This window comes from Lotus japonicus, chromosome 1 (genome assembly GCF_012489685.1).
Source record: "Lotus japonicus ecotype B-129 chromosome 1, LjGifu_v1.2".
Classification (NCBI taxonomy): domain Eukaryota; kingdom Viridiplantae; phylum Streptophyta; class Magnoliopsida; order Fabales; family Fabaceae; genus Lotus; species Lotus japonicus.
Window position 1 is genome coordinate 125,637,132 of NC_080041.1, and position 14,994 is coordinate 125,652,125.

Here is a 14,994-nt window from a genome sequence, read left to right on the forward strand (position 1 = left end):
GCTTCCTCACGTGACTTGCACATGCTTCTTAAGTGGTATTTAGTTTTTCTAAAAAAAAATAATGAGTTGGAAATAATTAACAATGCCAGCTCAATTAATAAAAGCCATGTCAGCCTCTGCTGTTAGAAAATTAACGGTTGGACCAAAATTGCTCACGGCACAAACGTTGGGGATTAAAATTGCTCGTTTTAAAATAAGGGGACCAAAATTGCACAATCATGAAACATGAGGGATGTAAAGAGGAATTAAGCCTTTTATTAAATATACTGCATGTACAAACTGAAAAACAGCAAATTATAAATTATGCATCGATCTTTGAACTTTTTATTTTAATTGGTTGTTTCCCCTCATCTCAAATCATGCACTTGCCTTTGGAGCTACAACTTTGAGCATGTTAAGTAAAATCAAGTTCTTAACTTGCATGTGGACATTGCATTTCCTTCCGTAGCTTCGAGGCAAATTAGTTTTGCCATGTGGTAGTACTGCACTTAAAAATCCAAACACAGAGAGCTGCACGTTGATAATCTTTTAGTGTTGATGTAGCAACAAAATTAATGAGGTTGTAGTTTTCCAAATGTTGAGTCTGACTGGGATAAGTTAATTTTAGTGCTAATTTGGCACGAAATTAGTAGGTTGTTGTTGTCCTGATATTCTATGAATGCAACCGGCCAACTGCTAAAGTTGGCATTTTGTGTCTTGGTGGATCAATGTATTCCTTCATTTATAATTTCTGGAAAAATGAGCTCACATTCATTTCATTTCACAGAGGTAGAAGCAGGGATGGATGGTAGAAGGGGGCATTTGCCCCCACTATCATATACAGAGGCGGACCTATGTTGTAGTGAGGGTGATTCATCTAAACACCTGAACAAAAATAATTGCACTTAATTTTTTATATAAATTTTTTTTTAACCCTTGGAATTTTTAAATTATACTGATAAACTAAGTTTTGCACATATTTGCATCAAAGATTCACATATTTGCACAATTATGAGTTGTATAATTTATCATGTATAAATATATTAAAGTTATTTTTAATTATAATTTTATCGATGTGTTCATTTAAAAAATTTGAACCCCTGACCCCGAGATCCTGGATCCGCCACTGATCATATAGTATAGTAGTATATTATTAGTATATTGAGTGTTTAATTGTTCTCACAAAATAATAGCCCCAAGGCCTTTAGAAATGATGTTATATGTTATTTTTAGGGGCAATTAAGTATTTAATCATATAAATGAAATAAAGATTTGCTTAAGTTATTTGTAATACGCGTTGAGAAGGAAAAAATAGTTACTCCCTCCATTTGTATATAATTGATACTATTATAATTCTTTTTTTTGTTTCTATTTATCTGACACTTTTACAATTTCAAGAGAACATTAATTACATTTTACCAATTGTACCCCCCGTTTATTGGTGGTAGGAAAATTAAAAAGTTAGAGTTAATAAGAGAGATAAAGTGCATAATAGGAAGTTATATAGTAATTCTACTATCACTAGCATGATTAGGAGAATTGTTGTTTCAAAGATGAAGGAAGCATCTGGATGAGAATTCTTATTAGGTTTCTATTGTTAGGAAATGTAATTTTCTTTATCGTTCTTCTGATTTTGTGACTCTTTTGTTCGTCGTTCTAACAACTCAATTATAGATTTACTTGCTAGGAAGACCTTTTCTTTCGCGGTCTTGGGTAGATTGAAGAGGTTCCTTGAAGCAACTTCTTATATTTTTGCCAATGTTTCGACCTCAGTTGCGGTCCGAGTTTAATTGAATTGCAGATATATTAAAAAAAATGAATTTAAATGTAATATGATAAAGGGGTTAAATTTGAGCACTTCGAGAATCGTGGGGGCAATAAAGAGCTTGACAGAAAAGTTCAATCCCGTTCTCGGGGAAACCCAACTCTGCTGACGGCGTGCTTTGTATCCTATCCTATCCCTACCTGTTAGCTTAGCAGTATTTCAAAAACTGCGTCTCATCGCTCAACCCAACGGATACATTTTCCCACCATCCTACGGTTTCTCAAGAGCCAGTAACGTCTTCGCAAGTAGTATATCACAAACTCAAGGGTAAATCAGTCACTTCACCACCAAGTCAAGGTCCAGTCAAAATTCAAATCAAACCGTAACGTAAGTCCAACACATATCACTGTGGTTATGTATGCCCATACATACATACATATACATAACATATTAACACATGCTCAACCACATACATGCACCATTCACTTTCTCACTCCCTTTCTCCCCTATATATATACTCTTTCATTTGCTTCTTTTCCCAATTCCCCAGTTTCAAATTTTTCACTAGCAAAACCTAAATGGGAGAGGTTAGTTTCAACTTTCAATTTCACTCTCTATTTTCAGTTTTCGTTCACTTCTTGTTAATTACTCACATGTTTTGATTTGTCGTACAGAAAACGGAGCAGGCGAAGAACAATGAGAACGCCGTCGTTTTGAAACTCGACTTGCATTGTGAAGGATGCGTTAAGAAAATCAAACGAGCCCTTCGCAATTTTAACGGTACTTTTTTTTCGAGACTTGTTCGAGTCGGGAACATTCATTTCTCAATTTCAAGTTATTTTTTTAATCAATTCGAAACTGAAATTGGTTGTTATGGATGATGCAGGCGTGGAAGATGTGAAGGCCGATTTATCCGGTAACAAACTAACGGTCATCGGAAAAGTGGACCCTACCAAGGTGCGGGATAAACTAGCGGAGAAAACTAACAAAAACGTTGAGCTTGTTTCTTCTCCGCCTAAAAAAGACGCCGCCGGTGATAAACCACCGCCGGAGAAGAAGCCGGAGGAGAAACCGAAAACTGACGATAAAAAGCCGGAAGAAGAAAAAACGAAACCCGATGAGAAAAAGGCGGAAGAGAAAACCAAAACCCCTAAACAGGTATGGAAACTGGAAATTGGAAATTTCTGAGAAATTGAGTGCTAATTAGTGTGATTGATTTGAATTGATGAGTTGATTTTGTGTTGTTTGATTTCAGAGCACGGTGGTGATGAAGATCAGGTTGCACTGTGACGGTTGCATTCACAAAATTGAGAAGATTGTCCTTAAGGCAAAAGGAGTTGAGTCGGTGAATATTGAGGGAGGAGGGAAGGATTTGGTGACGGTGAAGGGAACGGTGGAGGCGAATGAGTTGGTGCCGTATTTGAGGGAGAAGCTGAAACGGAACGTGGAGGTGGTGGTGGTTCCGCCGAAGAAAGACGATGAAAAGAAAGAGAACAAACAAGGTGGCGGTGGTGGTGAGAAGAAAGAGGGTGGTGGCGATAAGAAAGAGGTTGAAAGCGGAACAACGAAGGTGGAGGTGAACAAAATGGAGCACTACGGGTATGGGTATGCACAGCAACCTCCGATGTACTGGCACGGCGGGTATGCGCCGGGTGAGAGTAGCGGTGGCGGCGGCGGTGGTGGTTATGCGGTGGAGGGTCAAGGTGGGTATTGGAATGATGGAGGGTATAATGGTAATAGCAACTACTACCAGCATGGGTATGTGAACCAGCAACAACAAGGAGGAGGGTATATGGTGGAGCAACCCCCACCGTACTATTTGCACCAGCAGCATCCTCTTCCTCCACAGATGTTTAGTGATGAGAATCCCAATGCATGTTCCGTGATGTGAGCCTGAACCTTTTGAGTATTTTTACGTTAATTAGTTAATTAATTGAGGTTTATTTTGATGATGTATAATACAGGAAGGATTAAAGAAGGTTGTAAATAACAATTGTTGATTGTTAATTCAATTCAGCAAGGGGAAGAGAGTTTTATTTTACATTATTAAACTTGAATTAGTAGAATAGGATTAGAACAAGTTAACGAGGTAGAACTTTGTTATGACCTCATGGGTTAGTGACGTAGAGGACGGTACGGCCGGCTGATGAGAATTGGTTTATATATATAATTTGAGAAAACAAAATGGATTAGCTGTTTTTTGTGTTTTTGTTTTTCTTATGTATTGTAAAAGCTAATTTTGACTTTTGAGATCATCGCAATTGAGTTTGCAGATGTTGTCAACATTTGGCAATTTATGCTGTGCATATTCCATGTTTTATTTGTTTTAGGGCATGTTTGGTTTAAGGAATGAGAGGATGGAGAAGTGAGGAGACTGATTTTGATCTTAAGCATGTTTTTTTTTTTTTTTTTTTTATGGTTATCTTAAGCATGTTTGGTTTAAGGAATGGAAGGAAGGAGAAGTGAGGAGACTGATTTTGATCTTATCAATGATTGGTTAAGGGAAGATAAGAATGTGAAATAATCATTTTCTTGTTTGGTTCAAGAGGGATGAGAGAAATTTTAAAACATAGATATTTTTGTTATTACTTCTATTGAGAACCTAAACACAAGGAAGAAATTTTTTGTCTGGTGAAATATTTATCTTTTAAATCTCTCTCTATTTCAGCAACATCTATCGTTTTATTTGATTTGAGTGAGGATTTTGATTTCCTTTATTTCATTCTCCTTCTATAAATCAAATAAAACGATAGATGTAAACAACTCATTTTCTCCGCTCTATTTCACTCAAACGGGTAGGAAGAGAAAATCTCCAGATGCATAGGAACACAACAACGACAATAAACAAGAACTAGAGAAAAATTGATGGGCAAGCTCTTTTCTGATGAACTCATCAACCCGCAAATACAGTATATTTTTTTGCTATTGCATAAATCCTTTAAATTATGTATAATCATGTAAGTGACATTATTCTATATATGATTTAGATTTTTTTTTGTTAAGGTAGAACACATTGAAGTTTTAAGGTTGCCCAACAACACTTACATGAAATGAATAACAATTTCAAATAGAGAAATATCGCAACGCTTAAAATGCAACGATAAAACTCATTGTAATATTGTATGTTTGCTCATATAATGTCATACAAATTAAAGTACAATAAAAAGCCTAAAAGAAGAAAGGAGGAGGAGCCTAAGAGAAGGCAGCATAGTATAGAATTTGGTGGACAACGGAGGAAGAAGAAAGAATGGTCTAGAAGATAAAAGGAGCTCAGTTATCTTTTTCATACGCATCGCCTAATTAAGGATTGAACCCTGAAATAAATGTAAGGAGTCCAATTATCTACCAATTGTGTTATAGCTAGAATATTCTAAAACCCAATAAGATATCTAAATATAATTGTTCATCCATTTAGGTATGATAATAGTTCTTTTAATTTGGGCCTATTTTTGAAGCCAGTTAACTCCGTGCTACCATATTTTAGCGAGAAATTGAGAAGAGTGAATGTAAGAAAAGAGAAAATGATGAGTTGATAAAAAAATGAACAAATATCTTAATTTTTTTTTTCGCGGTACCAAAAGTAGACATCATATGTGACTAATCCCTTTGAGACTTTGGGATCACATTAAGTGAGCAACCATCTCAATCAGGGACGGATGCAAGTAGTAGCTTATGAGGGCATGTGCCCGCCCTCACTTGATTTTGGAAAATATCATTAGAAAAAAAAATTGAGTAGTAAAAGTATGTGATTTTTTATGGGCCATTTGTTAAAAAATACTCTCATTTGTATCCCACATTGTTAAATGTTATTACTTGTGTTCTACATTGCTAAATGCCCTCACTTGAGTAGTAAAAGTATGTGGTTTTTTATGAACCTTTTGGTAAAAAATGCTCTCGCTTGTGCTACCTTTGGTAAAAAATGTCATCACTTCTAATAGTATATGTTAATTTTCTTTTGTTACTAATTTATATGTATAATCGCTCTCACAACATTAAATTTCTGGATCCGTCACGGATCTTAACAAATTTTTCTCTATATACACCTCTTGAGAATCGAACTCTTAACTAAAAATGCTTAAGAAATCTAACTAACAACCAGTTGTGTTAGATCATGTTGGTTAAAAATATATATTCTAATTAATAGAGATAAATATTTATTTCCAATGCATTCAACTAGTAACTAATCATACTCACTCTCTGGAGGGAATATAATTTTATAGATGAAAATCAACATGTGAATTATGATAAAATCCTATCTGGGATGGAGTTTTCATTTCCCTCTCAGAAACTGAATGATCGATCCCCCTAATTTCCCAACCCTTTAATTTGTATAGACAGCCGACATGGAGTCACATTCAATGCAGAACATGTCACATACAATTCGAACTTGATGAAGGCCTTTCTCCTCTAAACCACAGACATTGAAGCAACCTGAACTAACATATAGTCACATTCAATTCAAACTTGTGGTCATTTCTTGCAAAATCCATTGCCTATAATATACCAGCAACATATCCCTAAAAACTTTCCCACAATGCATGCCATATATATGCGTCCAACTCCAACCCGAACCCTCAATGCATTTCAGCCACCCATCCAAAGGAGACCCCAAAACCTGGCCAACTCTTAATGTTGTTTTGTTATGTGGTTTTGGTGTCATCAAAAGATCTTCACTCGTAGTCGTGTCGCCTATCAGCTTCAGTATTATCCAACAAATGTAGAACAATAGCCCTGTAAATCATAAAGGTGTTACACCAATTATATGTTATTAAGCATCGAGAACAAGTCATGTGATCACTGTATTATTAAATTGCACACTGTAATATACACAACAATAAAAGTATCAAATAGTTTTTAGACACATAATTTGTACATATATATTAATATATTCATACTAATATACGAAAGCGTATCAGCAATAATATTTTATGCATATATCATCAAATAATACATCCATCTTAAAACACTTACTTTTTCTCTTTATCTCTATTTTACCGTCACATTACATCACAATATTTTTTTTATTAAAGATTTTTTATTCATGAAAAGAAGCTTCACGCCATGTGATCGAGGATTACAAGAGTGACAATTTTAGCCGGTTAAACAGACCTACAAGCTAAATCTTCCTCCCTATTGCAGTTTAAAACAAACCCGCAAGTTTTCCTTCCGACCACCTTTTTTATGCACCTGCAAGATATGTCGCATGGTTTCAGTTTGCTTGTGATTTTGTCGATGACTTGGTCAATTTGGAAAGTTATGTTGAGCTTTGTTTGTTGGTTCAACCTATGAGGCCTTCTAGGTGGTGCGTGAAACTCGGTCCCTTTAAGTGTTGGTTGCTCATGTTGTCCATCGATCTCTTAGGCCAGGGCTTGTTTCCTTTAATACTCACGACAACTCTATATATAGGGAATCTCGGTCCCTCTGGATTTGGAGGTGTTGTGCGTTCATCACAGGGTAATTAGATTTTTGGTTGTGCTGGGTATTTGGGAGTTGGAGATAGCCTTCACACATAGCTTTTGGCAATACTTCAGAACTTGAATCTGTGTTGGGAGCATGACTATATGAGCGTAGAGGAGAGAGAAATAGAGGGTAAATGAGAGTATCGCCCTTATTTGATAGGAGGTGCAAAGGTAGATTTTTTTTTTTGATCAATTGCAAAGTAGATCTCAACATGCACATTTTTACACTCTCATCAAAATAGACTCACGGTGTTTTTTTCTATGTGATGCATTTACTAGCACTTTTACATCATCATACAAGTGTATTTAGCCGTCAGGGAAATAGTTACGCTGAATAAAATTATTTTTAAATCAAAACATAATTATCTATCTTCTCTATGTCACATTTTTCTCTTATTCTAAACAACTTACTACATCAATTTTATTTCTCATATTTTTATTCTTACTCATCTTCTCTCTTTCTCAAGAAAGCATAAAACAAAAAAAAAAAGAAAAAAAAAAGAAAAGAAATGACAATTAACAACCTTCCAATTCCACACCGACGACTTGACGAAGGATTCGGTGAGTCTGTTGGATTAGTGACACACGGTGTAACACTGACGAATTAACATGAAAGTCCAAAACTACCCTGTCATAATATCAAAAATTCCATACCCATCCTTCTTCCCACTTCACAACCTAATTTCCCTGCATTCTCAGAAAGATAATCAATCTCGCACTTCTACCATTTTCCCACTTCACAAGTGTACAAAAATTTCATCTCTTCCCCTTGATTATCAATGTTTACTTGCACTGGTTCAATCGACTTCATTTAATTTGTAGCTTGTGGGTATGCGTTTTGAGCTTGTTTTGGTGCTTGCTCTGAACAATTGATCATGAAGGATCTGCATCATTGCACCTTGTCTGGTACCACCAACAAGCTCCTCTGATCAGCAACAGATTCATTGTTGTCACCGCCGTGCCGGAATAATCGACCTCTTAGCAGCAACGGTGGCCGGAAATCATGAGTCCAACCATGATTGTTGTGCCGCTTCCTCGTCGCCCAATACTCTACTGTCTCACCAAATCGCGCAGCCCCTCCTCCGATTCTTCACTCAGCCACCAACCTGCAACCTACTCCGGCGTCGAAGACAGCAAACATGGTGTGGTGGACATGGTTGGAGAGTGGAGAGAAAGAGAAGAACGAAAAGAACAAGAGAAAGAAGGGGTACTCATGTAAATGCACATTTAAAAGTGATTGTATCCATGCCGTTTATTTTTTTAATATTATATCGGACGGTTGAAATTTAACTGGACCACGGTGATTCAGTTTTTAACTGTCACACCGAAGCCAACACCCGACGACTTGGTGGCTTAGCTGAGTCATTCATTTGTTTTGTCCTCTGCTGAGTCATGCTAACCAGAAACCAATGACACGCTTGTGTGTTCCGCGTCAGCTCATGTGTTGAGTGGGCCTATAGCTCCAAAGCCCATTCAACCGAACCCACCTCTTTTCAATTTTAAAACTATTAATTAATCGATGCAAAACTCATCAAAGACTAACTATAACTTATTAATTATTTTGTTCATGACCACAATTAATTAGGTCATATGAGCTACTATTGAGCTTTAGAAGGGTCTTAGGTCCAGACAAGGTTCGACCCTGACCTAATTAATTAGGTGAACAAGGTTATGAACAAGTCATTCCAAAAACAAAAATTGTTTAACTAGTGGTACATGTGTTTTGGTTTCAAAACTCCATTAAAAATGAAGATGTGAGTTTTATAATTTTAGATAGAAACAGTATACCTTCCATTTCGAGGTTCATCACTTCACCTATTTTAACTTTGTCCTTACCTCAAAAAAGAAAAAAAAAACTTTGTCCTTTTAGTTGCAAAGCACCTCTTCCTTGTTTATTACCCTAAAAAATCAAGGACAAGTAAATTTATGTACATAATAGCTAGTAATTATCACGTGCTTCCTATATTTATTCTTTTAAATAGTTAGTAATGACTTCTTTTAATGTATTTTCTGATCTAAAAATATGACCATGGTTGTAAGGTGTAACAAATATACATTATTTCATATTTTCATGAATTAATTAGCCAATTAGGTATACGTGTTCCCATTGGTAAACGAGAGAAATAACCAAAGTTAAAAACTTGACCTGAATCATAGCCGAAAACCTAACCGTGTTTGTATATTAAGCAGTGTTATTAAACTCGGCTCGGTGAGCGACTCGGTAGAGGCACTGGGTTAATGGGTCAGTGGTTCAACCGGCGAGTCAATGGTTCAATTGCTTAAACCGGAAATATAGTAATAATAAATATTTATATAATGAAATATACTATGCTATGTATCAAGTGGCGTAGTGGTTAGGAAAGTTCCATGGTTTTTGCATGTTGTGTGTTCGAATCTGAAGAATGGCACAATTTTTGTTTTTTTTTTACATATAACAGTTTTTATTACCATATTGGGCTGCCTTTTTCTAAGCCCATTTCGAAAAAAATACATTTAAAATCATTAGTTTAGCCCAAATCACCTAAACAACCCTAATATTTATTTTCCACATCCACTTTCTCCTTCAGCAGCCATTGATAGCCGTTTCCCTTCCTTCTTTCTCCTTTCTCAACATTTCTGTTAAAATCTTTGTATTGCTACCAGATCTAAGTTTTTAGACCAAGAAAATATGTGATACCGCATTCATATGATGACCACACGGATGGTAGGCATAAACCTACATCTATTTCAATCTTCTACATCTGCTCTTCATTCTTCAAACCCAGCATGTTCATAACTTCCCCATAACCGCCGCCGCAAACATCCCTACCCCGGCGGAGCAACCACAACCCCGCTGCCACCTAGGCAGAAGGTGCTGCTACTGCCTCTTCCGCTCCTTCTGGATCCTTCTCGCCACAATCCTTCTTTTGGAATTTGAAGGTTAAAAAAAAATACCGATCCAACCGTAGCTTCGATTCCCCGGTTTTTATGCCGACCCGGCCGGTTCAATCCGGTTCAAGACGAGTTAATTGCACCCCCGATCCGTTGCTCGACTCGAACCGGTCAGGGGTCCGGTTCCCGGTTCAACCGGTCCAACCGGCCGGTTCGAGCCGAGTTTAATAACACTGATATTAAGTGAACATGTCTTTTTTTTTTTAAAGTAAGTGAACATGTCTTAATTACAATGAATCTCTTTCTTTTCATACCAAGAAGAATATATTCCAACCTTAAATCCTCCTAAGCTTGAGCCTAAACAAATGTGGCCCAAGTGAATATGGAGTATTACAATCAGGGCATCGATCATTGCTCGACCGCACTCGCCAAGTGATGGTGTCGTGCACTACGGGCAAGAGTCTTTCACTAGAAAAAGGGACCGCCTATGATTGATGTCTAGCCAAAAATCTTTGACCATAGCCTTGGTCAAAATAAATCGCTTAAAGCCTTTGGTCAAATCCCTGACTTGCCAAGACTCAACAGAGGCAATCCGAAATAAATGTCGTCTTATATATTTTCCTATAAGATTAAGACGACCCTTGGGCTTGATTAATTTAACCGAGTCCAATATGTTTATAAAATTTAAACCCTTTGTTGTTTTAAAAGAAAAAACATATCAAAGCTGATTATGAAAATGTTTTGCCCTTTAATTCGTATATTGTGAAAATAATTAAAGAAAATGTTTATGCAATATATTGAAAAAAAAAAAGATTAATATTTAAGTTATAAGGAGCATAGAGTTGAAACTTGTTAGATTGCCATGAGTCTAAACAATTTAGATTGCTAGAGCCTAAACAACTGATCGGTCACTCAATATAACAACAACAAAAATCTTATCCCATTAAATGGGGTCAGTGATATGAATCACATTACACTATTAAGCTCGATCAAAATGAAATCATTTTTAACAATATCTTTCCATGTTCCGTTTTGGTCTCCCTCTACCTCTCTTCGCATATATACTAAAAATCATGTTATCAAACCTTCTTTTTGGTGCCTTCACAAGTAATCTTTGTACATATCCATACCACCTTAATTGGTTTGTTGTTAGCTTCTCCGATCTACAATAAACATCACTCCAATATCTTATCTAATCTGCTTATTGATCTCTGAATATATAACTAATTAGACCACCATGCAACTTGTTTTTATTAAATAACTTTCATTGGATATTTTTTTTAAAGAAATGTTCAATATGAAATTAATTGAAGCACACGTACGGATACAAAAAATAGTTTCCCATGATGTTGACTTTTTTAAAAAATTGCGAGCTTCTCTATTTTTTTGTTTTGAAAGTAGCCTCTCTATCTTGGGATGAATTAGAAAGTTAAAATTTCTGAAATAAAATAAGATTTATTAACCAGACTACATACAGATATTCTTTCCTGCATCAAAATTTTTCAACAATATTGTATTTCAATACCTTGTCTCTTCTACTTTCAAAAAAAAAACCTTGTCTCTTCTGTATAATGCATTTTAATTTTATAAACGTAACGCAGCCTTCTTCAAATAAATTACCTTATCTTTACTGTTTTATATAATTGTACCTTGTATGTGAGGATTGCATAAAAACAATTGATATATGTTTATAATATAGGAGTATTTTATTGCAATTATATGTTTCACATACCACCAGCATCCAAATATATCTTGATTTTGGAGTCGGGCTAGCTAGTTGCAGTAAATAAGTGAAGAAAAATGACGTTGACTACATCATTTTTGTGTGTAAATGTTGTACACGGTACCAACGGTGACTCTGTGTTCTGTTGTTGAAACTTGAGAATCAAGAAGGGAAGATGAGTCCTGATTAGTTGATGATTCAGCTGGGATTGTGACAGGGAAAAATGTCGGCTTCTTCTAGATCATTTCTTGAGCCACATATATTTAGGTGCATGACGATGACATCATGATATATCCATGGCCATAGGTTACATCATGCATGGATCATATCATGTGTGTCCCCATGGATACTATAATGTCATGAAATCTGGATGTTAATAATGTTGGTTTTAAATTATTAATGCACAAGTCTGAAGAGGGTTAACTAGGCTTTGAAATGTTCTGGACGAAGAAACAAGACATTATTATTTATTTAGGTAATTTTGGGTTGACAATTTTTGTGTGTGTGGTGAGATTAGCCGCCGACAAAAATGACTAATCTTCTCACCAGCATGTTTGTATTAAGTGGTAAATAACTGACAATAAAATGTGTTTGATCATTTCCATGTTTAGTGATGATCAAGCTTTCAACCTAGAACGATGTAAACTAAACATCACAGTAAACCTTGTGCTTTAGGTTGACACTTTCGTTCACATTATGATTATGGTATTCAATCCTTCAAAAGAAAAAAATTATGGTATTCAAAGACAAATTTATTTTGGTTTTACTCGTGAAAATTGAGCTAACCCTTAACATCATTTGATATTATTGGATTCACTAGGTCCAATTCCAACTCACCTCCACGTGGAGCCCTGTTGAATTTTGAATCTGCAGTACTAAAACGTCTTATACAAAATTAATAACTATAAAGGATAATTTGGAAATTTCTTACTATGATAACTTCAAATTAAAAAATTGATTTCTATATAGGCCCCTAATTCTTTCTTTTTCTAAAAGTTGGTCGACATATAAGTTAGGAGGGGAAGATTCAAGAATCAATCCTAAAAAGTTGTAGTTTATCTTTCTAATATACCAAAAAATTTAGCTCATCAAACTTATGTCAATATCACTTGAGCTGCATGAGGGAATTTTATTTTGTCAATGAAAGTTGTTTCATTCCTAACGGGCCCAGCCCAGAAAAAAAACAGAGGATTAACATTAAAAATATAATGTCCACCTCAGCCCAAAAGTCAAGAGTGAAGTTCAGAATTCTTCAAGAGGCCCAATATGTTCACACAAAAAATACACCTGCATCGCCCGTGAAATGATTCATCCAATCATAGCCACAGTTTGACCAAAACAAAAAACAAAACTTGGCCAAAAAGAAGGAAAAAAGAGAGAAATTCAATGTTCACTCGTTTACATACACCAGAGTTTGCCTCTAGGTTTCGGCATGAAGTATGATTCTCTCAAGGTTATGACTCTCTCATTTGAATTTTTTTATGTTTTCTCATGTGAAAATTTTGTGTTTATCTCTCATCACATGTATGTATTAAATAAGTGAGTTTAAATGTTTATGAAGAGAAAGAAAGAGACAAATTTCAACAGAGAGAACTTGAGATAATTTTCATTTAAAATAAAAAAACACTTGAGATAATTTTCACATGAGAATATCATAACCCATGTTATCATGTTTCATGGAACCTAATAGAGTAACTGACGTTACCTGAAAAATCAGACAAGCTGAATTTTTATTTGTAGATGATCCTAATCGTAATTATAGGGATGAAAGTTTCATTAATTCACAAGGTATGTCTTGCTTTAGAATTTTTGTTTCTGACCTTAAGGGGGTCTTGACCTCTTTTGTTTGTGGGTTTTATTCATATTGTGATATCAATTTTAAGCATCATCAACATTTGAATGTTTTCTATTTCACATCGCCTTTTAGTTTTTTGATTTTGTGAATTAGGGTATGTGAGAAGTGACTATACTTCGTTAGCAATTGTACAAATTAAAAGTCCAACTAAATGACATAATTTTCACAAATTAAAAATTTCATGGACAAAAATTGCTAATTTCAAACATTGAGGAGTCAAACACACAACTGTGTTAGATGAGGGCTAAAAACGTATTTAAGCTGAAAAATGTGTTTAGTAGTAGTTAAATTTCGAAGGAAGGTAGATTATTAGTCAAGTAAGGAAGTGAGTGCGACGCAGTTGGTCAAGTGGAGCATGACAGAATCTCGTATCTGACAGGTCGTAAGTTCAAACCCCTACTAATCTCATTGGGATGAAGTAAATACAAGTCTTTTGTAAGTGCTTTTTGAATCCCACATGTTTCTATACATTAGATTGGACATCATCCTCTCACTCTAAAATTTGTTTAATAAAAAAAGTTTAGTTAGTAAGTGACTAAGTGGAAAGCAGAGCAATTATGCTGGTAGTGCTTTCAGTCTTTCCCTTCTCCATTCTTCTCTTCATCTTCTTCTTACACTTTGCGATCATCTTCTTGTTTCTCCTTCACCTCTTCCTTTTATGTGCCAATCTCGTTTATCTTCACTTTCACATCCTCTCCTACTGAAACAGAGTAATATTTGTACACACACTGACACACAAACTCAAAAAGGGGGAGTTGAGTTCCAACCTTTCCAATGAACTGCTATGGTTGGTAATTTTCACTCAATCCGTGGATGTTTTTTTATGTGTTTGTTTGGCATTCGCAGCTAGATGCAGTTCGTTGTTACCATCTGGACCAAACATTGTGTTTTGTTTGATTAATCATTGTTATGGAAAACAAAGAAGGTTGTTATTCTTGATTTCTAAACCCTTGCCTAATTTAGTTATGGATAACTGTGTAAACTAAAGTTGGAAATATTTGATTATCCGTTGGTGAACTGTCCCCAATCACCATCATCTCTTCGTTCCGTGAATAACTTTGCAATCATAGAATAGAATTGATCTTCTCTTTTGAGAGGCCATTGAGGGTTCGGACTTAGGTATTCAGATAAGTTAAACATAATTCCGTGGACCAATATCCTCTCATGTGAAAGTTCACTCAGGTTTGAAATTTTATGTTTATATCTATTAGATACACATGCATTAAATAGACACACAATTTCAACATAACGGAACGTAAGACAATTTTCACATAACTTGTTAGCTGGTGCTTTGCTTTATCATTGCTCTCTATTATTGTGACACGTTGTGAGGCCAAATCAT

The 14,994-nt window shown here is 35.5% G+C and overlaps 1 protein-coding gene across 1 annotated transcript; it reads left to right on the plus strand.

Moving 5' to 3' along the window:
• The first annotated feature begins 2,177 nt into the window (after positions 1-2,177).
• Positions 2,178-3,951, plus strand: LOC130730330 (heavy metal-associated isoprenylated plant protein 6-like). Its single transcript, XM_057582311.1, has 4 exons — positions 2,178-2,331; positions 2,419-2,524; positions 2,631-2,902; positions 3,000-3,951. The coding sequence occupies exons 1-4, from the start codon at positions 2,323-2,325 to the stop codon at positions 3,633-3,635; spliced, it is 1,023 nt and encodes a 340-aa protein (XP_057438294.1). The 5' UTR covers positions 2,178-2,322; the 3' UTR covers positions 3,636-3,951.
• The last annotated feature ends 11,043 nt before the right edge of the window (positions 3,952-14,994 follow it).

Bases quoted from the DNA above. Each gene is read 5' to 3' on its own strand.
- LOC130730330 (XM_057582311.1), top strand. The intron at 2,525-2,630 runs GTACTTTTTTTT...TGGATGATGCAG, and splicing joins AGCCCTTCGCAATTTTAACG to GCGTGGAAGATGTGAAGGCC. The intron at 2,903-2,999 runs GTATGGAAACTG...GTTTGATTTCAG, and splicing joins AAACCAAAACCCCTAAACAG to AGCACGGTGGTGATGAAGAT.